The 27107-nt window shown below is 56.2% G+C and overlaps 1 protein-coding gene across 4 annotated transcripts; it reads right to left on the minus strand.

Annotated features, from left to right (window-relative positions):
• Nucleotides 1-523: 523 nt before the first annotated feature.
• Nucleotides 524-26358, minus strand: RASAL1 (RAS protein activator like 1). 4 transcript variants are annotated; one of them, XM_090292416.1, is made up of 22 exons: nt 26230-26358; nt 25541-25756; nt 21533-21589; nt 19253-19366; nt 19051-19112; nt 16660-16789; nt 14546-14627; nt 14328-14459; nt 12757-12845; nt 12112-12229; nt 11813-11966; nt 11399-11463; nt 11010-11182; nt 9051-9243; nt 6484-6621; nt 5804-5948; nt 4481-4653; nt 3271-3408; nt 3052-3187; nt 2247-2367; nt 1345-1421; nt 524-1081 (listed from the first exon to the last, which is right to left on the minus strand). In XM_090292416.1, the coding sequence occupies exons 2-22, from the start codon at nt 25603-25605 to the stop codon at nt 942-944; spliced, it is 2502 nt and encodes an 833-aa protein (XP_090148542.1). In that variant the 5' UTR covers nt 25606-25756; nt 26230-26358; the 3' UTR covers nt 524-941. The 4 variants fall into 4 exon arrangements, with proteins under 4 accessions (XP_090148542.1, XP_090148543.1, XP_090148546.1 ...); XM_090292417.1 differs by having other exon boundaries at nt 11010-11122; nt 26230-26356; XM_090292420.1 differs by lacking the exon at nt 26230-26358 and adding an exon at nt 26042-26183.
• Between the last annotated feature and the right edge of the window lie 749 nt (nt 26359-27107).

Consider the following 27107-nt stretch of genomic DNA (forward strand, 5'->3'; position numbering starts at 1 on the left):
CCCACACTATAGTCGCGCAAAATCAGAGACGAGTGCTTGGAGCCCCTTCCAGTTCTGACCACTGAGTGTTTCCAAACATTTTATCTTCTGTGATTCATGCTCATACTCTCACCCCAAAACCCTAATATATAAAATCGCCCAGCCCTGTGATCCTCGAATTTCGTGTTGTCAAGAATCCTAACTCTTCCTGCCCCACACTCCTTCAGATTCTGATGCAGTAGGTCTAGGTGGAGCCCAGGGGCCTGTGTTTCTAGCAGACACCCCAGGGTCGGGGGAGCTTTGGGCCAGTGTGAGAAACTCCTCGCTGGCTCCTGAGCTACCTCTATGGAACCAAATTTGAAAACCGCACATCTAAGCCAGGGTAAACTGAGGCTCAAAGAGGGGAAAGGAGCCTGGCCCAAGGTCTCCCAGTCTCCAAGGGTCTGAGTCTTGCACATTGGGCACCTGATTCTGGAAGCTTGTGGTTAGGACCGGCAGGGTTCAGGAGGATTAGTGAGGTTACAGCAATTGGCAGACATGAAAATAGGAAGGTCTGAGTTGGTTTAGTGCTTGTCTGGGGCAACAAGGCCACGTGGGCACCGGGGATCTAGGTGCAGCTGTATCCAGCAGCTCCAGGTCAGGCTGGCCTCATTGGAGTGGGTAGAGGCCAGCTCAGGGAAGCAGCAACCTCAGGCTGAGCCAGATGAGTCAGGTCCCTTATCCAAGTCACTCCAGTCTGCCTCACCCAAGAGAGTGAGACTCATTCAGTGCACGGCTGGCCCCCTGCGTCCATGCCCCAGAATTGGGGCTAAGAGCACATGGGGCTAGGAGATCTCCAGAAGCCTCCAAGCCACAGCATCAACGAGGTACAGGACAGCCACAAGGAGACCCCTGGGCCAGGATACACTGAGACGGGCCCAATGGCTCCTTCATCTTCCTCCCAGGCTGCCTGTGGCATTTCCTCAGGGCCTGAGGGGACCTGGGACCGGCTTCCGCTGCTCCTGCCACTGGAATTCTTCGTGGGCTCGATCCAGGTCTTCGAGCACCTCCAGCAGGCAGGCAGCTGCTTCTTTCTGCCGGGTCAGGGCATCAGGACAGGGCCCTGGGAGGAAGACAGGGGGCCACAGGGGCTTAGTCAGGCCAGGGCAGACGGTCCCAACCACATCCAACGGCTTCCTTGGGCTCCAGACTTGCCTCGTGCCCTGAGAATCCTAAAAGGTGCCAGAACCCACACAGACGGCCCCCTGGGCTGCTGGTGGACTGGAAACAGGACAGTGACTTGGAGGACTCAGGGGTGTACTTGGCAAGTTATGGGGGGTGTCAGGGAGCGCAAAGGAAAGGGGACCTCCTGAACTTAAGCCTTACCTTCCACGGAACTGAAGTCTTTCCCTGAGTCTTCCTCTGGACTTATATCCATGCTGAAATCCTCCAGGAATTTCAGCCTAGAAGTTGAGAGGGAGAAAGACAAGGCTGATTCCTGATTCCCAGTTTTACTCTCTACCCCAGAGATTCTCTGCTGGTTGTAGGAGACGTTGTGGATTCTCACTCACTAGCACTGCGGTCATCCTCATCGCAGCCAACATGTATAGAGTCCCAGACACTACTCTAGGCCCTTCACATGAATTAACTCATTCAGAGATCACAAAAAAACCATATCTGAGGTAGGTACTTACTATTAGCTCCATTACACAGATGAACACTGGGACACAAAGAGGTAAAATAACTCACCTAAGGTTGTACAGCATCGTAATATTTACCATTGATTGAAAGCTGACTATGTGGCTTTACCTGTATTAGCTCATTTGATACTCAGGACAAGCCCATGAGGTAGGCATTATTACTAACCCTGGTTTCCAAAGGAGGAAACTAAGGTACAGAGAAGATAAGCTACTTGCCCAAGATCACACAGCCAGTAAGTGGCCAGGCCAGGATTTGAACCCATGCAGGCCAGCTTCAGAACCCACTCTGCAATGAGTTGGAACAAATCCCTGTCACCGAAAGACAACGACCCTGAGGCCAGGAACGGGGAGGACCACATCCAAGGCCTGTGCCCATGTCTCTGGAGGTATTAAAAGACGCTAAGATCTGGTTCTGCATGGGGGCCGGTTCGATGACGCTTTCCCATCCTCACCTTGAGCTTGCCCGCTCCCCTGCCCCGACCTCAGCCAACGCACATGGAAAGAATGACTAAATGAACAAGGGAGGCCACTGTGGTTGGCCGGCCCTACCGGTCCTAGGGGGTGAAGTGGGAAGAGGAGGGCACGCACCTGAGTTGGTCCCGCCCCAGGAGCAGCTGCCGATACACCATCTGGGTCTCAGCATCGGGGTCCAGCGGGTCGCTCCAGTCTCCCAGGGTGACGGCCGAGTGTGTGCGGCTGCAACCAGCAGCTGAGCGGACCCAGCGCCATCAATAACCCTTCCTGTTCCCCTTCCAGAAGCCCCCGTGGCTGGCTCTTGCCAAGCCCCGCCCCTCCTGCCTCTAAAATCACTGTGCAAACCCTACCTCCTTCAAGCCCCATTGCCTCCACCCTTGTGGGATGAGCAGTGGCCTCACCTCCTTCTGCCCTCTCTGTCTCCCATCCAGGCCTTCGCTCCCGATGTTTGCTCTGCCTGCAACATTCTTCCTTACCCCATTCCTGAATCCAACTTCACTGCTTCACTCCTACTCTTCTCAGATCCCATTTAAACAGCACCTCCTCCAGAAAGCCTTCCTTGCTTTGATCTCCTACCCTGGGTTTGGGTCAGAGTCATTCTCTGGAGTCTCAAAAGCCTCATCTGGGCACTTAGGAAGCTGTATTACAATTGTTTGGTTAGTCATTTGTCTTCCTTGAGAGCAAACCTGATGCTTGTCTGTGTACCACTAGATCCTGGCACATAGTGGGTGCTTGCAAAATAATGCCTCTCCTTTAACCTCACAAAACCCTAGGAGGTAGCACTACTATCAACCCCATTTCACATTGAGGAGACTGAGGCACAGAGAAGCTAAATAACTTGCTCAATGTTGCACAGCTAGCCCAGACAGCTGATTGACAGGCAGGGAAGGTGGAACCTAAGTCCGCCCCGCCCCCTCACCTGAGCGCTCTGCCTGGAGGCAGCAGGTCCAGCGCGAGCTGCGGAAAGCACCCGGGTGGCAGGCGGCCAGCTTGTCGGGATTGGGGGCGCTGGCCTTGCGCAGGGCCGATAGCCATTGGTTGAGATCGTTCACATTCTGTAGAGTGGGGAGGGTGGGACAGTCAGGGTGAAGTGGGACTCAAGGGACGCCCGTCGCCCCTCATCCTTGCAGTGCCTCACCTTGCACTGAAGGTAGGTGGTGTGCAGCGTTCCGGAGCCGTCCTGCGTCACCACCTGCATCACGTGCGGCAGCTGGAAGGCGCCTTCCTCCACGCGCTCCACAGCGCGGATGTGAGACACGGGAATGGAGGATCGCGTCTGGGAGAGGGGAATGTCCGGCAGGGTGGGCCAAGGGCTGGGGCCGGGGTGTGGGGCCCCAGGGACAGCTTTCCTTTGGGTGTGTGCATCACGTGGTGTCCCCGGGAGTGGGGACATTCAACCTCGTGTATCTGTGGCCTGTGTGCATGTCCACTCAGCTGTTCCTCGAGTCCTGAAGTCCTGTCCCACCCTCTGTAAGTGACAACTTCTCTGGGCATCAGTTTCCACCACCGCCATCATCATCATTGTCACCATCAGCACTGACATGGCACTTGGGATGTGGTTTTAAGCACTTCACATTTATCAACTTATTTCAGCATCCCAACAAATTTCTGAGGCTGGGCCTATTCTTCTTCCCAATGTGCAGATGAGGAAACTGAGGCAAAAGAGAGTAAATGACCCTCCCGAGGTCACTCATCTGGTGGAGCCAGAATTGGAACCCAGGGAGCTGACCTCTGGAATCGGCACCCTCTCCAGTGGGAGCTGTTATTATTGATGGTGCATACGCAGCAGTGGGCACGTCCCAGGGTGCGTCTCTCATAGACTTGAATGGCGGCCCCATGAGAACAGGGATTCTGTCTTGTTTACTGCTGTACCTCCATGCCTAGAACCTGCATGGTACCTAGTAGGCACTCAATAAATGTTTGATGAATGAATGAATGAAGGAATGCCCGGCGTGTGCTCCTGATAGCCTCTATTAGGATGTACCTCTGAGTCTCTACAGTATGTGGGCATAGACCTGGCTGGGAACACCTGAGGGTGCTTAAGCATTGTCGTTGTCCTGTGCGTGCCCACACCTGGGAGGGTATGTCTGGGCCACTCCGAGTGCACGTTCTGAAGGACGTTTGATGGTGAGCGTTTGTACGCACATGGCTGTGCCTGGCCCGGACCCACATTGGCCCAAGGGTGTGAGCAGAGCCTGGCCTGACAACTTGAACTTGTCAAGTTGCTGCAGGGCCTTGGGCAAGTCCTTGACCCATCCTGGGCCTCTTTGTCCCCCTGGGGTGCAAAAAGGCTGCTCTGTGGGGGGGGGCACCACTGGAACCCCCTCCACGGTGGACTGGAGCCCCACCTGCCACTCGGGACTCTTGGAGTAGGAGAGGGTCTCTCCGCTGAGCCAGAAGTAACGTTTCTTGAAGGCAAAGCGTGTGGCCAGACTGGCGGGCTCCTCCTTGCGCTTCAGCAGGTAGCCTTCTCGAACAGTCGCTGAGGGCGGGACCAGGGCCTTGGCTGGGCCCCCAGCCTCTGGGAAATGGGGAGGAGGCACAGTGAAACCTTCCTGCCCGGGCTCAGCCTGTCCAGGGTTCCTGGATGAGCATGATTCTCTGCTCCCCTAGAGGCAGGAGGATGAGCCCGCTCCCTCCCTGGGGAATGGTGTCACAGATGGCTGGGCGGGGAGCACAAACAGCCTTGGGGACCCCTCTCCTACCTGAGGGATCTGCGGGCAGTGGCACAGGCTGCCAGCAGGGGGAGCCATGTCTATGGAGTCAGTCCAGGGAGGGCCTGAGAACCAGCCATTCCTGGGAGCCCAGACCACAGGCTCCTCCCCGTCACCACAGGGACCCCTCCAGCCACAGCCAGGGCTCCACACTTCAACAGGCTCTGCTCCTACGTGACTTGGCCCCAACTATCTCATGACCTGGCCCCGCACTGTTATATGGACTCAACCCCAACTCTGCTTAAAACTCTCCTGGGGCTCCACTGTAGTCCAAGTTGAAGACAAAATTCTTCCCACTGCCTACAAAGCCCGCACAGTCTGGCCCCGCCCCCCACCTCTCCTTGGCTCCTCCCCATTCTCTCTTCCTCTCTGAGCGCCTCACAGCTGCTCTCTGCCCCCACCTCAGGGCCTTTGCACATGCTGTTCCCGGCCTGGAGCACTGCTCCCTGGGATCCTCATGGACTGCTCTCTGCTCTTTTTCAGGACTTTAACGTCACGCTAGTGAGACTGCTTCTGGCCACCCTAGCTGAAAGTCTGACCTGCCACCTCCTCTCCAACATCCCCTTTCCCCTTTATTTTTTCTCCTTAGCATTTGTCACTTCCTACCATGCCGTGATGTGCTAATACATCTTATTTACAGCCTGTTGTCTCCACTAGAATAAAACCTCCGTGAGAGCAGGAGTTTCTCCAGTCCTGTTCACGGTGGTTTCCCCAGCACGTGGAACAGTGCCTATCACACAGTAGGCTCTTAATAGACATTTGTCAGTTGCATGAACACCATGCCACAAGCCCCTCCCACAGCAGGAATGGCACAGTAGGTGCCAGGAAATGTTAGCTGACTGACTCACTGACACACAGGTCCAGTCTCAGTGCCAGGGGTGGGGGAGGGGTGGAAGGGTGGGTCCCAAGGGTCTAAGGGAGTGACAAGCCAGACGTGGCAGGGCCACAGGAACTCACCCTCCTCCCCCTCCACGTCCACCAGCTGGTCCAGGAAGTCTCTCACACGTGAGATACTCTGCAGCAGGAAGGGGTGCAGGGGGGCCATCCACAGCTCCTTGCCCTGGCCCAGCTGCTGGCCCAGGTTTCCGATGCTCTGCACAGCCTGGAGCAAAGAAGCAGGGGATGCCAGGGCCAAGGTCACACAGGGGCTAGGGCCCTCTGTGGACCCGGAACACAGCCCCAGCGTCCTGGCTTCTAAATCAGTATTCAAAGAAAGAGGACTCATAGCAGCACCTGCTTTGGGCAATGTCTGTTTCTTCCTGTGGACAGATACACACCCCCAGTGTCCTTATTATTCTGTTCCCTCCTGAGCCCAGATCTCCCCACCAGGACTGCCCGATCCTATCATGCGTACTCTGGTGCCTGTCAGAACCTCCAAACATGGCCACTTTGCAAAGGGTAGTCTAATGAATACTCAGGTGTGAAGGATGGTTAGCCTGCTTCCCACTTGGCTCCTGGAAGAGCAGCATCTTTGTTTCCAAGAAGGAAATGAGGGAGCATAACAAATGCCTTTGCACTCAGCATGCAAGCGGCGTCTCAGACAGGTTAGTCTGGGTCCCCTCTGGCTCTTCCTCAGGTCTGGCCTCCCTGCTCTGTTCCTACCGTGCGTTCCCCTGGCATTCCCAGGGTGGGGGCACCTTGGCAAGCAGCAGCAGTGAGCGGCTGGTCTGGGGATCTGCGTGCTGGTCCCGGAGGTCAAACAGCTTCGGGGTGAGGATGGCAGGCGCAAAGAATCTCAGGAAGAGAAAGCCGCTTATGGCCAGGTACTGCACGTCCTGCCGAGAAAGGCAGCAGGTGAGGGGCCCCCCAAAATTCATTTCCACACTGGGGGAACGGAGGCAGCAAGGACTATAGACTGGTGGTGCAAGAGGAAGTGAAATGGTAGGTAGGTCAGGAGGCCATCCTGGTCTGCCAAGGAGGCCTTTGGGGCGCGGGGCTCAGTTTCTCTGTCTGGAAAGTGAAGTAATAATACCAAGGCTGCACAATCAGATTTAGCCAAACATCCTGAGTCTGCTAAGGTCACAGTCCTGTGAAAGCAGCACCATCATTATTCCCATTTTACAGATGAGGAAGCAGAAGCTCAGAGATGTCAAGTGACTTGCTCAAGGTCACACAGCTGATGAGTAAAGGAGGCAGGATTCACACCCAGATCTACGATTTATGATAATGAATAGCAGCAAGCCAGATCTTCCCCATACATTTGTTTATTTAATACTCACCCCAGGAAGTATTATATCTCCATTTTACAGAGGAGGCAACTGAAGCCCAGAGAGGGAAGGTCGCTTGCCTAAGACCTCACGGCTGTTAGTGGCAAAACCAAGATTGAGCCCAGGCAGGATTTGAACTCCCAGCTCTCCACCACACTGAGGCTCAGTAGTGAACCCCGTTGGGCTGGCTCGAGCCTGTCCCGTGTGCACCCCTAGCCCCAGCCTCTGCCCTGTACAAACTGTAAAGTATGGTGCCTGCCCACGTGAGTCCCAGGCCTGGCCACCTGCACGTAAGTCATGTCAGCAGAGGGGACTCAGGAAGAGCGTGTGCCTCCGGGTGCATCTGGCTGCCCCTGAGCCACTCCCCATTCACCTCTCAACCTCACCCTGCGATATGTACCCTGAGAATGTGCTCCAGTGTTTACTGAGGGGCCGTAGTCACACCTGAGACTATACCTTCCCTGGGTGTGTGCCAATTCCCGGGGCCGCCTCTGCATTGACAGTGAGCCCTGCCAGGGGCTGGGTACCTGAAGTGCACAGAGGGAGGGTCTCTGCCCCTACCTCACTCATCTGGAACCCTGAACTGCCCCCAAGGTCACCCCCCACCCCACCCCCGCCTGCCATGTTCAAGGGTAATTTTAGCCTTTGACATCAGCCTGTGACTTCCTCCTTTCTTGAGAAGGAGGAACAGGTGGCAGAGAGGCAGAGAAAGGGGCTCCCCCAGGTCCCCTGACCTGCCCACCTTTGTGGGCCTGAGAAAGTCCCTGTTCCCTGCCCAAGGCCTTTCCCACTGTGAGGGCTGAGAGGGGGAAAGGAAAGACCCCAGCTGGGAGTCTGGAGGCCTGGGCCAAGGCTCTTTACCTCTCTGCACCTCAGTTTCCCCTTCAGTAAACAGGAAGTGGGGAGAAATGTGACATAAGTCAAGAACTCATAACCCAGGCTGCAGGAATGGGCCATTACATCTCCAACATTTAAATCTTGGGTCCTGCTGCAGAGGGAAGCCGAGTCCACATTTCTGTTACATCAGCACCAGGTAAGTTAGCCTCACTTGATGTCATTCATGAGCAAGGATGACAGCCACCTTGGAAGTGTGCTGAGCATTAAACCCAGGAGTCTCAGACTAATAACCTATGGACCACTCCAGCCACCAATGTGTAATGATCAGCGCAAAGTGTTGTTGTTTTGTTGCTGTTTTTTTTTTTTTCCAGGTGAATTAGTGCCAACATTTTTAAAATGAGGGATCTCACATAAAATCCAGAATGTTGGCTTTAAGAAAACAACTCTGAAGATCTGGCAATTTTACATGGCAGTAATTGATTGCCTGCAGCTGTCCTCTTTAGACAGCTGTGGGAGCGCCAGTTTGCCACAATCCCTACCACTCCTTACTGCCCCACACCTGGACTGCTTTGTTCGTTTACTTCACCTGCTTAAACCCTGCAGCACCTGAGTTTTCAACTTTTGTATCAATATTGGGAAAGCACGAGCTTTCTTTCATGTAAACTTTCTCTCTCTCCCCCGCCCCTCGCGTGTGCACGCGCACACACACAGCTGGAACTGAGGAAGCACTCACTTTGTGCCACACTATTATTTGGCGGTTATGAGCATAGATTCAGGAGCCGGCCTGCCTGGCTGGGTGCTTATCCCAGCACCACCCCTTTCTGCTGTGTCACGTCACCTCTCTGGGCTTCAGTTTCCTCCTCTGTAAAATGGAATAATACTGCGTGAATGTGAGGACTGGGTGAGGTCATATATATGCGTAACAAGGTCTGACTCACGCTGCATATAATGTTGTTGCTATTATTATTACCACCACCCCTGGGGGGTCCCAGACCCTACCAGGAATGTGGTCCCCACTTCTGCCAGGACACAGAGTACTTTAGCACAACAGCCTAGTTCCCGTCCCACCTCTGCCCTGGACTTGCCACATGACCCTGGAAAAGCTACGGCTCTCCCCAGCCTCAGTCTCCCTTTCTGCCCAAAGGGAGTGCCTGGCCCACCTTGTGCTCCTCCTGCGGGAAGCGCTCTTCCACGCGCCGGTGCAGCTGCTTGAAGGCGAGGCGCATGGCAGGTGGGCAGCGTCCCACGGAGCCCACAATGGCGTCCACGATGGGCCCCAGGTAGCCGGTCAGCAGCCCCAGGCTGGCCTCCCGCACGTGCTCCTCCGAGGGCGTGCCCTTGAAGGAGAGCCTCCTGGGGAGCAAGCAGAGCAGCTCTGCCTCAGAGCCCAGCCCCTGCCTGCTCACAACCCTCCCCCGGCCCCCGCCGGGCTCAGACAGCACCCACATTCCCATCCCACCCACCTCGGCAACCTCCACTCCCACCATTCCCACCGGCTCCTTGCCGCGGCTTAAACACATGGGGCTCATGCTTATCTGGGAGCCTTTGTACATGACGTTACCTCTGCCTGGGACACTCTTGCCTCCTGCCCCCGCGTGCAGCTTAAATGTCACCTTCTCAAAGGGGCCATCCCTCCCTCATCGCACATCATTACAGACCCTGGTGCAAAATGCATTTTCAGCATAGACATGCCAGACCCACGCTTCCACCCCAGGGCCTTTGCACTTGCTGCTCCCTCTGCCTGGAACGCTCTTCCGCACATGACTTTCTCCCTTACCCCTTTCCAGTGTTTGCTTAAACATCCCCTTCTCTGTGAGGCTGTCTGTGCAGCCCCCCTAGGGAAGATCGCAAGCCTCTCTCCCACTCCTGGCACCTCCTGTGACATTCCCTAGCTTTATTTTCCTCCATTCCACTGATCAGCTGCAAGAACCTTCTTCTTTAGTTTATGCTCTGTCTCCCCCCAGGAGAGGGATTTGTGTCCATCTGTCCTCTGCTGTGAACTCAGTGTTCAGCCGGTGGGCAGCACACAGTAGGTGCTCAACAATTGTTTTGCTGAGTGGATGGTGGAGTAGCACTTTCCTCTCTGCACTTATCTTATTCCTTCCTTTCTTTCTCCCATCCAGGTTAGGGGTGTGTCTTGCCCACCCTCAGACAGAACACCGCAGAAGCCAGGCTGCAGGTTCTCGGCCCTGCTGTGGCCTGGACCCAGGGAGCTGAGCCCTGAACTAAGGTCTCTAGCATTGTAGCATTTAATCCTCACGGCCACCTGATGGACTAAGCAGCCTGATGATTCTCAAAGTAACAGGTGAGGAAACCAAGGCTCAAGGAGGTCACCTTGCAAATAGCGGGCAGAGCCGAGATTAGAATTCAGGACTCTCCACTCGGGTCTGGCTACCACCCTGCACCGCCCAGGTGCCCGGATGCCCCTGATGCATCCTCGCCAGATATGCTGGGAAAAGCCTGTGACTTGGGGTTTCACAGACGGACCCTGCCCTTCTGCTCAGGACCCGAGTTCAAACCCCTGCTGTGCAGCTTCCCAACTGTGCCACCTAAGGCGGAGGAGGGCCCAAGGGCTGTGAGACTTAACGCACACACAGCCCAGCGTTAACTAACATTCCCTGTGTACTAGGTGTTTCTATGGTTGTGCTGGCGGCTGACGCCCTTCCGGGAGGGCCCCCCGTGTGGGCCTGCGTGCACAGGTGGGGCCTGCAGCACTTGATGAGATTGGAGAGAGCAGGGGCGGCTGGGAGCCTCCTCTTCTCTTTCTAGGACCCTTTCCCACTCCAGCCAGGGTGGGCGGGCTTGTTCCCGCCTGGCCATGCGAGGCGGTTGCTGGGCAATCCATTGGGGACTATGGTGAGGACAGGAGAGGGTCTTACCTCTCCTTTGGGCCCTGCCCAACAAGGGCTGCCCACACCTTCCAACCACCCCAAAGGCAGGCGTCAGGGCCCCTTTACCAGATGAGGAAACGGCCTAAGGACCCAGCTGCTCACAGGTGAGACTAGGAAGTGGAATGCAGGGCTCCCGAGAGTGGCAGGCGGCACAGACCCAGCCCGATAAGGCTGCGGGGCATAAGGGGGCTGTCTGGGGGTCAGAGTTCACCCCTTGGCTCTGCTCACTTGGTGCGGCCCAGGTCCATCTTGCATGGGTCCAGCTCAATGTACTTCTTCTCTTCGACGACGCGATTAATCACCGGCTTCAGGACCTCGTGCAGGTAGGGCATGCCCACGAGCTGGGGGCAGGGGGCACCACACGGGGTGGGGCTGAGGGCGAGGCCGGGCGTGCCCATGAGCTAGGGGCAGGGGGCACCGTGCAGGGAGAGGTTCAGAGGGAGGCCAAGGCATGCCCAAGGGCTGGGGTGAAAGGCCAGGCACCCACCACCAGCACCCCAGCTCAGCTACCCACTGCCACCTGAACCCAGCCAAGCTCTCGGGTCCAGATCAACACTGGGAAGGGGCTCCCCGTGAGGAAGCAACCGCCGGGCCCCACCGGGCCTTCACCTACTCACCTTCATGAACTGTTCCATTGACTTGGATGCCAGGGAGTTAGAACGAAAGAGGGTGTTGGGGTCAGCTGGGAGGGCAGAAGGAAGTATTTGCTGGGACATGGGGGGCTGACCCACCTCACCCCACACCCACCCAAGGTGGAGGTCAGGATTCCTCCAGCCCCAGAAATCGAGACCTGCAACATCAACTCCGTTCACAGTACAGATGCCCAGAGTAGTTAAGCAATCTGCCTAGGGTCGCACAGCTCAAAAGTAACAAAAACCCGCTGGCTGGGACGCACAGCATGGGGAACCTTCCACACACACGTGCACACACGCAGGAGCTCCTCTCCTCTAAGCAGCCCCCGTATCCGCCCAGAGACCTTTTGCAGACTCATCCTGGGGGAGTGATGTCTGGGGTTCACGGGGCCAACTCACTGGTCCGCGCCAACTCACGCCGGGTAAGATAGTCCAAAAAGGGCCCAGCCAGACCCTGGCCAAGATAGAGCTTCACCAACTTGGTGGCGAGGTCCTGGCGGCAGTCCCCCAGGGTCAGCTCCTCCAGCACAGCCAGGGGGCTAGAAATATCCTCCTGGACAAGGACAGAGGGCAGGAGAGGTAGCCCAGGGCCCTGGGACTCCAAAGCAGAAGAGCCCAGATAGGTATCCCTGAAGCGGGGGGCGGCCATGACCCAGACCCTCCCCCACCCAGGGCAGTTGCTCGTCCGACGCACCCACCTCTGCCGGCCCCAGGACGCACTCCCTGAGCAGCTGCAGGAGCGGCTGGTAGCACTGTGAGGGCAGGACGCGGTCCTCGACGAGACGCACCTTCAGCCGCAGCGCCCCCAGGCTCCCCCTGACGGGGTCAGATCACAGGTATGCGCGACGCATGGAAGTACATACGGGCAGGCGCAGGGAGCCAAGATGGGCAAGTGTGAACACAAGAGAGGAGCGTGGGTATTTGCCAAACAAGGTGAGCGTGGGCAGGTACGAGCAGGCGTGAACAGGTGTGGCCCGTCTACACAGGTGTGAACAGATACTGACGGGCACAAGCAGAGATGCACAGGCTCAGACAGTGTAAACACTGTGGCTGGTATAAGCAAATGGACAGGAATGGACAGTGTGAACAGGTGTGGGCAGGTGTGGAAAGACCCAGGGTTCTGATCCCACATCAACCAGTGTGAATTGCCAGGTGTGCAGGCAGATGGGTGTACGGTGAACTCATTTGGACGTATGTAAATGCGCATTGTGAGACATTCACAAACATTGGTTAAACGAAGGAACAAAGTGACAGGGTGATCGCTTGTGGGCTGACGTGGGCACCCATGGAGATGGCACCCAACGCAGTTCCAGCCTGGTCTCCTCCCTCGACCCCACATTTACCCAGAATCCTCCTCAGCTCTGGGAAAGGGCAGGAGACGGAACCAGCCATTGGGTGGGTTCTGCTGCAGGACCTTCGGGGGGAACTCCACCTGTGTCGGGGGGGACACACACCCCCTCAGCGGAGCCCTGTCCCACCCCGCCTAGCCCTGGAAGAACAGCACTTAACCTGCCTGCCAGGGGCCACCTCTTCCTCCCCCACTGTATCCCATCAACACAACGGCAGTGACACTCCGTCCCCCAGTCCCAAATGATTAGTCCTGCCAGAGCACTGAGGGCCACCAGGGACACTTATTTGACGAAACTGAGGCTCAGAGAGGTGGAGTGACTTGCCCAAGGCCACGGAGCTGCTAGATATGGCATGTCGGACTGTGTGTCTTTTCAGCTCTGTTCAGGGACACCATTGCATCCATCAAAAGTCTTAAATACAATCCAGAAGGCCCCCCAGATGTAATTTTTGTCCCATGCAATTCACCTAAAGCGCATCATTCAATGGCTCTCAGTGTATTCAGACCTGTGCCAACATCACTACTGACTTCAGAACGTTTCCATGAGCCCTGCCAAAAGCCATTAGCAGCCACTGCCCTGCTCCCAGCTCCTGGCAACCACGGATCTATGTTGTCTTCGTAGATATAATCATCACTTCTAAACCTCTCGTAGAAATGAAATCACATAATGTGCATGGGATTTGGGGGGAGGACTGGCTTCTTTCACTTAGCATGATGTTCACATCTGTATTGTAACGTCGCTTGGTCCTGTGTTCTTTTTCATGGCTGAGTGGTATTCCCCTTGTGTGGCTGTGTGTCATTCACCTGTTGATAGACATCTGGGTTGCTTCCACTTTGGCTATTCATTACAAACAATGCTGCCATGAACACTCACATACAGGTTTTGGTGTGAACACCTGTGTTTTCGCTTCTCTTGGGTTCCAGCTTAGGAGTGGAATTGCTGGATCACGTGGCAACTCTTATCTTTAACCATTTGAGGCCCAGCCGGCATTGCGCAACCAAGCCTCCCCCTTATTTCCTCTAAGCACCTCCTTCTAAAAACTGTCAGTTCTGTTATACCGCCACTGCTACCGAGAGGCAGAAACAGCCCACCCACTGGAGAGATGGGGACGCGGAGGTTCTAAGAGGAAAATCCTGACCCCAGTGCTTCCAGGAATTGGAGTTAAGGGCCTAGATTCTGGAGTCAGAGACCCGCACTCAAATCCTGGCTCATATGACCTTGGGAAAGCCACTTAGCCTCTCTGAGTCTCAGTTTCCCCATCTGTAAGATGCAGACGACAGTCCCAGCCAATTAGGGTAGCCATGAGGTTATGTTGGAGGAGTCCTTAGAAGAGAGCTAGCACATTGTCACCCTGGGTACTCTCAGCTCAGCATCGGAGTCTGAACCCCAGCTGTGACCTTGGGCAGTTTCCTGCACCTTTGGGACAATAGGAATCAATTACCCTGGACCTGATGAGGCAGCCTTCACACCCACCTTCCTGAGCCCCAGGACACCCCATCCATCTACCCTTTCTCCTCCCTTGGAGGCAGGAGAGAGCCATGGAGGGTGTTGGAGGGAGCACTCACCATGCCCAAAAAGTCATTCTTGCCCACCATGTCCCAGTCCCAGAGCTCCACCCGCAGTGGGGAGGGGGCACCCGGCGTCTCCCGCAGCTCCAGCACCTCATCCCAGTGTGGGAAGCGGGTCTTCTTGATGGTCTGGGGGAGAAGGGGGTGAGAGAGAGAGCCGACTGGGACGCCCCTCCCGGTGCCCCACTCTTTCCCAGTTGCCCTTCACCACTCACCGATGTCTCCAAGCTCTGGTTACCCCAAAAGACACGTGCAAATGGGTCAGACGTGCCAGAGATGTCTCGGGGTGCCAGGTCCCTGGGGATAGATGAGAACAGGAGTGGGGAACACAGGACCCTCAAGGGCCAAGACCCAAGCTGGACTTTGGAAAAGGGGCTCAGGGTAAGCCATTCAAATGCCACTGGTTTCCAAGGTAATAAACTGCTACGTTGCAGGGACCCAGGAAGGAGCACCCTCACCTTGCCCGTGCAGCCTGGGTTTCTTCCTGTTGACTAATGCCACCCTAGGAGGAGGCACTAGTTACGTCCCCATGTCCCAGATGAGGAAACTGAGGCGCAGAAGGGTCAAGTCCTGCACCACAAAGCCCAGCAGGCAGAGGTGTAGTAGAGAGGAGAAGGGAGCCTCAGTTTCTTTGAAGTCCCTGGATGGGAGACCAGATGCCAGGACTCAAAGCCTGGCTCTGCCATTCGTTGCCTGGTGACTCTGGGAAAAGTCACTTCTCCTCCCTGAACTTCAGTTTCCTCATCTGGAAAATGAGAGTCATAACAGACCAACCTCACAGGGTCAAGGTCGAATGAGATGCTGTGTGTAAAAGGCTTAGCATAGCAGCAGGTGGGTGGCAAGGGCTCAGCTCAGTCATTCACTCAACAAACTCTCAGGCCCACACCCTGCCTACGACCCCAAAAAAGGCATGAGGCAGAGACCCCCTGCCTCTGGTTGTCATGGCAACCCAGAAGTCTCACCCCACCCCTCCTTCCTGAGGTCTCCCAAATCCAAGGATAACACCCCCAACCAGGGTCTGCTTGCTTTCTTCTGCTGCTCCTCTCCCACCACTGTTAAGCATCCAAAGCCTTCTTTGGTTTCCTAGGAGCCAGTCCAGTTGCTAAGCAACAGCAAACGGTCCCTTTACTGTTGCAAGGATCCTTCACAGCCATGTGGCTGGGGAGGAGGCCCTGAGCAAAAAGCAGATAAGGAGCCCCTGCCCCATGCCAAGTCCTTTCTCCTGTCCCCTGCCCCCCTGGTACTCCATCCAGATTCCAAGGATCCCCAGCAGGAATCTGGAGATGGTAGAAGAGGCACAGAGAGGGCAAGAAAGGACTTCAAAATCACACAGCAAGCTACAAATAGAGATCCTCCCCAACCTGGGTGAGAATTGGCCTAAAAGTGAAGGTTGGGGGAGTAAGGTGTAAAAAAAAAAAAAAAAAAAACACAGAAAGACAAGATGGGAGATAAGACGGGGAAAGGGGAAAAGTATTTGAGGAAGCAGAATGATGGGGGAGCTCAGAGCGATAAACAGGTGGGAGGAAAGGTGGACATCCCTCGAGCTGGCACCCCTGGGGGGTCATTTGTGGATTTTACTAGCCCTGCATCCATCTTCCTTCTGATGTTTCTCTGGGACAAGACCTCCCCTCCCTCACTCCCAGCCCACACGACTTAGGTGGGCCGATCCCTCCTTCCACTCCAGGAATGCGCTTGTGACTCACACCTGACAAATCAGAGTCCGTGTAATTGATTCAGAGACAAGCATGTGCCCCAGACTAAGCCAATAAGAAATATTCCCAAAACATTGGTTGGAAACAACAAGACAAAGAAGTTATTTTTCAGTGCGAGCTGCCAAGCTGTGGGGATTGCAGCTAAGGCTGCTGGGGCCATTTTGCCATAACCTGGGAGAGACTGAGAATGAGCCTAACACAAGAGACAGCCAAGGAATCTGTGTCTACAAATTCCTGGTGTCACCATTTGAGCACCTGGATCCAGCCATGCCTGAAGCTATATGTCATTAAATGAGACAGTCTGCTTAAGTCAGTATGAATTGGGTATCTACCACTTACAATTTGATTACTACACCTCCATCCTCATCTGTATGGTCATTCTGAGTGTACAGCCTTTGGTTGCTGGCCACTGGGGACACAACAAGGATTTGGCTTGTGCTTTGACCCCAGGAAATTGCAATCCAGTGAGCTTGAACGGTTTGCCTCCCTGCGATCCTGGTTGTGATCCCAGAAGTGCCCCAGGAGTGAGAAGGTCCCAGAGGCCAAGGCAGCTGGGGTTGACCAGGGGACTCCTGCTAGTTCTCAGACCCCCGTCGCCACCCCCACCATGGCCATACCTGGCCCTGAGCACGTGGCAGCGAAGACAGCGGCCCTGTGCATCCTCCTGCAGCTGCACAGCCAGATAGATCTCACCCTGCACCTCTGCATCCGGGTCCACACGACTCAGGTTAATCCAGCTGTCAATGCCTGCGGGGCAGAGGCGCTAACATTTATTCAGCATTGCATCCACTTAGAAATTCAATTAATGTTAGAAATGTACGGAAGCATGGACTTTTCATGTCAGCCTCCTGAGCTAGATGCTGCAATTATCCCCACTGCCAGATGAGGAAAATGAGGTCCAGAGAGAAAGAGCTGTCTGTGCCCATGATCCCACAGCTGCTAAATAGCCGAGCTAAGGTCTGAATGCAGACAGCACAATCCTAGGGCCCACTGAGTCCCAATGTGCTTTCCCCTAAAAAAGATCTTGGGCTTTGCTATCTCTGAGTCTTCATCTGGGCCATTCATTCTCCCTGCCTGAATCAGTCAAGTCAACCTCCATGTCAACCTCAATCTCTCTCTCTCGCTTCCCTCAGTGCTTTGAAGAAATTGTTCCTCTGACTTCCAGCTTCCATTGTAGTTACCGGGAAGTCATTTCAGCCTAACACTTGTTCTTGGGTAAATGCTCTGCCTTTCCTCTTATTTCAAGGACTATTTTGATGCTCTGCCGTTCTACCCTCATGTGTCTAGGGAACGATGTGTTTTATCCTGCTTCGTACAGGTTGTGCTTCCCCTACTTGGAAAATCAGGTTCTTCCTTGAGTTCTGGAAAATTCTGGGTCATCAACTTTGTTCATCATCTCCTCTCCCCAGTGTTTATCGCTATTCTTTGGTCTCCCTTGTTTTTCTATATGCTCCTGCTAGGTCTCCCATTAAACGAAGGCTGGGCCGCCTCGGTTATTTCTGTCTCCAAACTTCTCTTTTACGTTTTCCCTCTTGTTCCTCTGGGATCAAATCTAAACAACTTCTTCAGGTCTCTCTTCCAGCTAATTCTCACTTCCTCTCTAAGTGGTCTGCTACGGAACTCGCCTCCTTAGTCGTTCACTTTGACCATTGTACTGTTCATCTCTAAAAGTCTGGTTTGGTTCTTTTTCAAGTCTGCCCATTTATTTTTTTAATGCATTGCTTTAGGTTGGTGTGGTTATCACTGGTCCTTCCTGGTGACTACATTTTTTTATTTACCTGAATATCTTTTTTTTTTTTTTTTTTTTCATTCTGTGTATCATAGGTACAGGCTCTAAAGTCTTTGTGGGTCTAAATCTGAGGCTTACTGTTTCTGCTCACACTTGCTCATGGGGGCCCACCGCTGGAGGGCACAGACAGGCACTAACATTTATGAAGCACCTACCATGTCCTAGGCATCGTGTGTGTGTGGTAATCTGTGAATTCCTGTTTGTTTGATCTCATTCTGTGGGAAACCTAACATGAGGATGCTAACCCCTGGGGAAGAGTGGTGCTTGCTTACTCTGGGCCTCTGTAACGGTCTCGGTCCAATGGGAAGTCTCAGGGTCAATGCCGTCCGCCTTGGCCTTAGCTCAAGATTTACTCTGTTGACGGCAGGTGTGATACTGACATTTACCTTTGGGGAAATCCTTATTCTGTCAGGTTTTGCTCACGAGTAGGGCATGGGAAAACACCGAGGGATTTTTCTTCTTTATAGCAAGTCCAACGACGTACTAGGGATCTCATCTAATTCAGCATCTCACTATTACATGGCTGGGGGGCCCTTCTAAAGATGTAGTGTCCTGTGCTGCTGGGAGTGGAAGTCCAATCTCTCTTCTCTCTATCTCCGCTCCTACCCCCAAGTCCAGGATGCTGCCCACGTCCCCTCATGTGATTATTGCACAAACTCCTATTTGATCTCCCGGAGCTTATCCTGTCCCACCATGATCCAGTATCCATAAAGCAACACAGAGATCTTCTGGAGATGTATCTACTCACTCTTGTCGGTCCTTCCTCCTCTAATATGGCCCCAATCTCCTCACTGTCTTGCTCAGAGACTATTAATGGCTCCCCAGTACCTCCAGAAAAAAAGTCCAGACTCTGATCTGGCACCTAGGACCTTCTCCAATCAACCCCGACCAAATACTCCACCTGGCCTGGCCTGCACCTGACCCTAGAAGAGAACCCATGGAGATGTGCCCAAGCATCTTTGCCAAAGCACCTTTAAGGACCCACTTATTCCCCTTCCTCCAGGAAGCCTTCTTTGATCACACTGCCCTCTTTTCCTCATCCACTGTCATACTAGTGATGTTCCAACTACCTCTGCCCCCACATATCTGTCCTGTTTAAAAACAAAAACTGAAAAAGCTTTCCACTGAGGGCTCTGTGCTTCCAATGACCCTTGCTGTGCCCTGGCCATGGCCACCCCTCCTCCTCCTGCCTGGCTGAGGACCAGTGCCCCTCACCCACCTCGGGGGTCAGCTGCAATTGCCTCCTTGCTCAGTGAGATCTTGCCAATGATGTCATCGTGTCTGTGGAAAGGCAGGCAGGGGAGGGTCCAAGTCAGTCCACCCGCCCTGCCCATGGAGTACCAGGGGCAGACATCAAGGGCTTGGTGGGTGGAGCATCTGCCTCCCCTCAGATGCCCAGGTTGGGTCCCCAGCACACACACCCCACCGTATCCTCGTCCAGCACATAGAAGGCCAGGTGGTGGAAATCCAAGGGCAGGTGCACCGTGTACTCCTCCCCCCAGAAGGGGCTCAGGCTCCGCCAGACAGTTGCTGTCCTGCAAAAGGGGTCACAGGGGGCTAGGGGTACTTGGGCCACACAGGCAGCAGACACCTGAGCACCCAGAAAAGCGCACACACATTCTCACAGGGACGCTCACTGAAACAGACACAGACACACCACGGAAGCCAGAGGCGCAGACACATTCACACCTACACAGATACACAACATGCAGCCTTGGAAATTTCTAGAAATACACATCTCTATGTTTCTATATACCAACATGTGCAGACACACACAAAGAGAACACACATTCACACAAACACGCAGGCAAAAGAAATGCTCAGACACACACTCACATACATACAGTTAGACACAGCAGATTCACATACAGAATCACACAAACACACAGTAACTGACAACACGCACAATTCCATCCAGCCATTCATTCATTCACTCCATAAACACCCCAACTGGGTGCCAAGCCTTACGGGTTACAGGGGATCAGAGGGAGAGAGACCAAGGTCCCTGCTCCCCTGGGGCCCCGTGACCCCCAGCAGGCAGCTGCTCCCTCCTGAGCTCTGAGGACACAGTGAGGGAAGTCCTGTGCTTGTCACTAGCTCAGCGGTGCCTGTGGGTCTGGGATGTGGACAGAAGGGGTCAAGAAAGGCAAAGTGGGGAGGAAGGACAGGGACAAGCATTCCAAATGGGCAAAACAGCATGTGCAAAGGCCCTGCAGCGGGAATGAGCCTGTCAGTTCTGAGGAGCAGGAAGGTGCTGCCTGGGACAGGCAGGAGTGTGGGGGCCAGAAGCCTGTTAAGTCAGCAGGAGCCAGAGCCCTCGGCCAGCAAGGAGGGACCCCTGGAGGGTTAGGACCAAGCCACGCTGGGGAACAGACACACACATACAGCATCTTCCCCCCGACAGCCCTGCAGACGCACTTCCCTTTCCCCAACAAGGAACAAAGAACCTACTTGCTCAGTGAAGACACACCCAGATTTATGGCTGCAAGACTTGGTCGCACACCTGTCACTGCCGTCCTCCTTCCTTTCATACCCTCTGACCCAGCTACGAGTGTAAGCGTGCACACACGCACGCACACGCACACACACGAGCATGCACCCTCTGCCCTCAACCCCTGCCCAGGGCACCCCCATCAGGTGGGCCCTCCTTCCCAAACACCCTCCACAGCCCCCGCCCTGGCCCTTTCCCTGCTGGTGGTCCCTCAGGCTCCCCAGCCCCTGAGTGGGGCGTACCCCGGAGAGGGGGAGACAGCAGCCAGAGGTAACAGAGAGCCCATCTGCGGGCTCGTGGATAAGGGGGCAGCATGAGTGCAGAGAGAACGATGGAGGTCGGCTGGGGTGCTGCAGGCTGACCTTCCCCCAGGTGGGCTCCCTGCCCCCAGCTCCCCCCATCTGGACCAGATCCGGCGCCAGCAGCATCCTGATTCCTGCTGTCTCCATAGGAACCGAGGCCTCAGCCATCCACCCACCCGCACCCCTCAGGCCTGCGGGGGCCGAGCGCTGCCCCTTGATCGGCCTGCGGGGGTGGGAGCCGAGCATGACCTCCCAGCCCACACTCACTCACACACCAAACACCCTCACACCCTCACATCCTCACAGGGGTTCACATTGGCGCCTGTGTACCCAGACAAGCAGGCCATGTTGCATACGTGTGGACAGGGCAGCCCATGTGTGCGCACGCACATCCGCACATGTGCACAGACCACACACTGGTGCACAAAGTGACCCTGTAAGCTCGTACACCCACAGGGACACGTGCATCTGGACACCAGCCCTCCCACACCCCCACAAACACACGCGAGTTGGCCCAGCTGGGCACACGCGCACACGCGCCCTGGAGCCCACAGCACCCAGCAAGCGGGCCCGGAACCTGCCAGCCCAGCCAAGCGTGAGATGCCCGCCCCCAGGGAGGCCACCATGAGAGGCACGGGCTGGCAGCCGCTGAGTCAGCCCCAGGGAGCCAGCAGGGACATCGTCAAGTCCGGGGGGAAGGCTGGCAGCCCCAGCTATCCCATCCCAAGGCCAGGGCACGAAGCACCACCATCAGGCCCGCAAGTCCACCCCTGGGGTGAGCATCGCCCTCCCCAGCCCCTCTTTACCCTGTGAATTCTTAAGCCTGGACTCCCCAGGTCTAAGGGGAGCCCCACCCACACCCCCCGCCCTGCCCTCCTCACCCCAGGCCCGGTCTCTCCCCGCCTCACCTGGCCACCACCTCGTCATCCACTTTCACTATGCAGTAGGGGTCACTGCTCCCAGACCTGCGGATGGAGAAAGGGTTGGGGAGGGTGTTGAGAGGGCCGCCAGGGGTGGGGGCCCCAGCCCACCTTCACTACACAGAGAGGCATGGCTGAGGCCCCAGGAGGGGAGGCTGGCCCAGGGCCCCTCGGCAGGTCCAGCGATGAGGCAGGACCTCAGGGGACCAGCAGGAGCTGTCATGGCTGCACAGCCCACCCACTGTGACTCTGCCCCCCATGCATGGGCTCCCTGGGTGTGCACCCACACACACAGAACACTGAGGCACAAAGCGAGCAAGGTGAGCGTTTCGGTCCCAGGAAGCCCAGAGCAGAGGTCAGGAGTGCGTGCTGGCTGTGGGCCCCGGGCGGGCCTCCTCCCCTCTGTGGTCCTCAGATCCTCTGCTCTATAAATCAGGCATAAGACTAACATACACCTCCCAGGGCAGTTGGAGGAACTAAAAAAGATAGTGCGTGGTGGGAGGCATCACGGGCTCCCCCAGAACTCTCCCCACAGGGGCCTTAACGCCACCCTCGGGGATGAGCACTGCCCTCTCCAAGCTGGTCACTTCAGTGGCATTTCCTAGGTCGGGGGCACACCCTGCTCAGCCTTCAGCAGGGACGGACCTCAGCAGGCTCACTGCAGGCACAGGCCAGGGCACCCAGACCCCAAAACTCACCCAGCAGGACAGATGTGCCCCATCCCCTCCAGTAGCCATGAGTCGTCAGCCCACCAAAGCCAACTCCATCCCCTCTTCACAATAAGAATTACCAGCCCAGCCCAGCCCTTCCCCTTGTCGAATCACACAGGCCTCCTCTGTTTGCTGCCCAGCTCAGTCCAGCCTCAGGGCCTTTGCACTTGCTGTTCCATCTGCTTGAGCTACCCTGTCCCTGATCTCGTCATGGTTGGCTTCGTCCTGTGTTCAGACCTCACCCTCCCCTCTTTGACCATCACCGTTCAGTGTAAAAATGACCTCTGATGCCCCTGAGCATCTGAAATTAGCCTGTTCCCTTGCTTCTCTCTGTGCTAAGTGTCTGTCTCCTGGCTCTCTGCAACCTCTGAACTGTGAGCTCCCTGGGGGAGGCCTGTATCCTCCTCCCCTACCCCCACCTGGCAGTCAGCATCCAAACTCAGGTCTGTAGGGCTCACGCACATCCTCTTAACCAAAGCTGCCTCCAGCACCCCTCACAACACCTTCCCCAAATGGCCCTTCCCTCGACACCCCACCCTCCACCCCCTTTCTCTCTCTACTACCCCTTCTCGGTTCAGCTTATCACTGATCCGCAAAAGCCTCAGGGATTCCAAGGAACAGGGACAGGGGTGCCGGGAGGTGGCTCCACCCTGAGGCCTGTCAGCTGGCTGAGCCCTCCCTGTACCTCAGTTTCTTCTCTGGAGTCCTTCCCTTAGCTGCTTTGGTTGGGTGCCCCAGTGCCTTAGTGCCCTGCGAGGTGCCCATTCCCGCACACCTCAGCCTGCACAGTGGCCTGGGTCTCCGAGCTACTCTCTACTTTCTTACCTCTGATCCCCCTTATGCGTAGTACCCCCGGTCTCAGTTTACTCCTCTGGCCCACTGGGCTGAGTAACCCCAGGAACCTCACTTTCCCCAACTGGCTCCACCCCTGGGTTGCCCCTGGCTGGATAACCCCCTATACCTCATTTCTCCCTCTGGGTTCTCTATCCCTGAGCTTCTTTAAGGCAGGTTCCCATTCCTCAGTTCTTCAACTGCAGATGTGGGCTGGGACCCCCCACCCGCAAAGGGCTGGGAGGCAGAGCCCCTCCTGGTGGCCCCGCCTGACACCCAGCCCCTCATGGGAGCCAAGCTCAAATGTCAGCTGCAGGGCTCTGACGCACAAGGGCCTTATCAGGCTCCTATCAGGTAGGGGCAGCCGTGGCGGGAGGGGCTGCCCCCTCCAGATCCTTGATCTCTCCAGACCTTCGGCCTCTCCCACGGCCTCTGTACCACCTCAAGCGTGGGAAAGAAGGCCCCGCAGCCACTGCCTGGCCGGTCTGGTTTGCCCATGGGACAGTCAGCCTTCACATCCCAGTTGTGTGGTGTTAGGCGAGTGACTTTGCCTCTCTGGGCCTCAGTTTCCCCATTTGTAAAATGGAGATGCTAACAGGACCATAGGAAGTGTTAAGCACAGCACCTGGCCCATGGTCAGCCCTTGGCGACTCACAGCTGTTATTACGAATGAGAGTGAGAACATGAACATTATTCGCTGCGTCTTCCTCTTATGCCAGGTCCAGCTCCCCTAAAACCTCGTGAAGCTTCAGGAAAGGGAAAGAGAACACGCCCTATCTAAGAGTCCCCACAGGTGGGGAGATCCCAGCACACTGTGAGGAGAGCCCCTTTGATGAAGGGAGCCAACAGCTAGGGAAACTGAGGCAGGGTGGCTGGATCCCCAGCTGGGGCTTAGTGACTCCCTACTCTTGCTCTGGGGCGTGGCCCACCCCAGAGCTCACCTTGGCCCAGGAACATGGGGAAGGGGGTGGCTAAGGAACCAGGCATGACTCAACTCCCTCCTCCAGAGAGGCCGAAGGCGCTTCCTCACGGGCCTCGCCAGGACTGGTGGGGGGCAGGGGGCAGAGCACAATGAGATGGAAACCTGGTTTCGGGACGGGATCCCTCCTCAGCCCTCCATCAGCTGCCAAGCCCCTGCTGCTGGCCTCACTGCATGCCCCGGTGGTTCCAGAATCTCTCATCCTCGTGGGCTCTGAGGACATCTCAGAAGGAGGGAGGCAGGGGGCTTGCCCAGATGCTGCCTGTGCCCTGCAAGCTCTCCATCTCAGGGGTGTGTTTATTTGATGAGGATGGAGGGAGCTCTCAGCAGCTCCCCGCCACCCTTGACACAGCTGCAGTGTTGGGGAGGGGGAGTTCATGAAATCCAAGACAGGCTACTCCTTGCTGGGGACCCACAGCTGGGGGAGCTAGGGCAGAGCGAAGACCCAGCCTCGACTGGCGCAAAGGCTCGGAATCCAGGTTCCTGCTGGCCTTGGCCAGGGGACAGATCCCGACAGGCTCTCCACCCACACAGCCACTCATGGCTTGGAGACCCTGTCCGGAGCTCCCACTGCACAGACGGGAGAATGCAACCCAGAAACAACTAGGTTCAAGGTCAAACAGCCAATGTCCTGCCAGAGATCCCATACCTACCCCAGGTGCTGACACCCTCAGAGCCCCTTCTGGGCTCCAGGCCAAGCAGGAGGGCGACCCCTCCCACCATTCTGCTGATTAGGCAACTGCTGACTCGGCCCAGGGAAGCAAAGCCAAGGCTGGTCCTAAGGAGCCCAGGGTTCTCCAGCCCCATCACACCTGGCCAGGGAGGGGGCTGCAGAGGGGCAGTTGGCTCCTCAAGCCACTCAGCTTCCAGGGAAGGCTCACACTGGGCTGGGAGGTACTGGCTGGGAAGCTCAGGGCCCTGGGTCAAAGAGGACCCCGTTTCCCCCAAGGCTGGACCACCGGCCATCTGGTGACACTCTGCAAACCTAAATCCCAGATGCACACAGGAATGCTGGGGCCACCTGGATCCCCTGCCTTTTGGGCTCCTCCCCAGAGTTCTGTTGATAGGAGCCCACCCAAGCCTGGAGAAGCCCCACCTTCAGCGCTGGCTTGGACTAAAGAAGAGACCCCCCCCTTCCCATGCACCTCCCCAGCTCCAGCAGAATCCGGCCCTCCAATCAGCAGGCTGAGGCTCTGGAAGACCCCCCTTAGTACACCCCAAGAACAAAATCATCCCCCCTTCCAAGAGAGAGGAGCCGGGGGGGAGGCATCTGCTAAGTCTGGGCAACCCCTCCCACCAGGACAGCAATGGGCATGAGGCCTCTCGCCCCATGAAAGCTGATCTGCCCCAACACGGGGTCTTAGACAAGAATCACACACACACTTCGCGACCCTCCCTAGCACACGGCATGGGCGACACCACCCCATCCCATGCCGCGTGCGCCCCTCACCCCCTGCTCGCTCCGGGAGTACTCACACGTCCTTGGCGGGTAGCGCCCGGCCCTCCACCACGCGGACATTCAGGGAGCTGCTCTTGGCCATGGCGCCCAACCCCAAACTTTCCGGGCAGGAGGGCGCCCAGGTTCCGAGGCTGGACCGTGGTGGGGAAAAAGGAGGGAGTCTATGTGTCACCAGCTGCGAGCCTGATGTCCTGTCCTGGGATCCCAGCGCCGCCCGTCCGAGGTGCGGGTAGCTGGGTAGGAGGTTTTCGAAGGAGAAGAACGGATAGATGTCCGGGAAGGGGGCGCCCACAAGTCCCCGGAATCTACAGGTAGGAGCACCGCGCGGAGCAGGCAGAGCACTCAGGGAGCCCACAGGCTTTTGCCTCCTAGTCAGGAGCTCCTGGTGGGCGGGCAGGGCGGGCAGAGGGCGGAAGGGGGCGGCCCAGGGCCCTCCCCGCAATCCCGCCTCCCGCAGGGTCCCCTGCCGGTCGCTGGGCCCTCTGGCGGGCTCTCTGCCGGCACCCAGCCAAGCGCACCAGAGCGCGCGGGCCGCGGAGACCAGGGCGCGCCGAGGCTGGGACAGCCAGGTGGGGAGCGGCCCACGGCCATGATGGGCGTGGCCAATGGTTCCTGGTGAGTTGGCACCGGGCTCAGAAAACGTGGTGTGTCCCCTGCCTGCCCTCCCTCCAACACATTCACATCTCCCCGGCCGTCCTCTGCCTACCACCCCGGGGCAGCCTCCTCGGTCCAGCCTCCCTGCCCTGTCCGGGAGCAGTATCCGCGGCCTGCGGGAGATGTCGCTAGAGAGAGCCGCCCCTTCCCTGGGGGTCTGTTCAGATTCAAGGGAGGGGCCTCAAACATCCCCTTCCATCTCTTAGTTTCCAATTAAACCCAGACTGTGCGAGCGGCAGCACCCACGTCACTGGCTGGCACTGCGGAGGAGGAAGCCGCGGCCGGAGGGGGAGGGGAACAGCCACTCCAGCGATGACAGAAGTCCTCTACAATTGTTTGAACACTTACTGAGTGCCAGGCACCGTTCCAAGCGGTTTACCAGCATTATCTCCTCTTCCTCTTCACAATAACTCTATGCTCTAGGGGCGATTGTACCATTACCCCCATTTTACGGATAAAGAAACAGAGGTTCAGAGGGATTAAAGAACTTCAGGCAGGTCTCCGTAACTGGTTTGCCTTCCTGGATTCAAATCCTGACTCAGACCACTTGGTAGCTGTGTAGTCTTGGACAAGTCAGCCTCTCTGTGCCTTGCTTTGGTTTTTTCATCTGTTCCAAGAGAACATAGTATCTCACTCACAGGGTTTTTGAGAGAATTAGATGAGATAAAGGAGATATGAGGGAAACAGATACAGGTCTCAGAACAGTGACAGTCACTTGGGAAGCTTCAAAACGTGTTTGATATTATTATTATCATCCTTCAAGGCCTAGCTCAAATGTCACCTCTCCTGGGAAGTCTTCCAGGATCTCCTCCCACCCTGGCAGAGGTTTTTTTCCCTTTTTCTCTGCTCTTGGAGCTCCAGGTTTGTACATTTTTCAAGTTTTAAATGAGATAATATGACCAGAAAGGCCTGTCCCAGGGAAGAACTTAC

Source organism: Furipterus horrens, unplaced genomic scaffold (genome assembly GCF_987537825.1).
Source record: "Furipterus horrens unplaced genomic scaffold, mFurHor1.1.pri manual_scaffold_11, whole genome shotgun sequence".
Classification (NCBI taxonomy): domain Eukaryota; kingdom Metazoa; phylum Chordata; class Mammalia; order Chiroptera; family Furipteridae; genus Furipterus; species Furipterus horrens.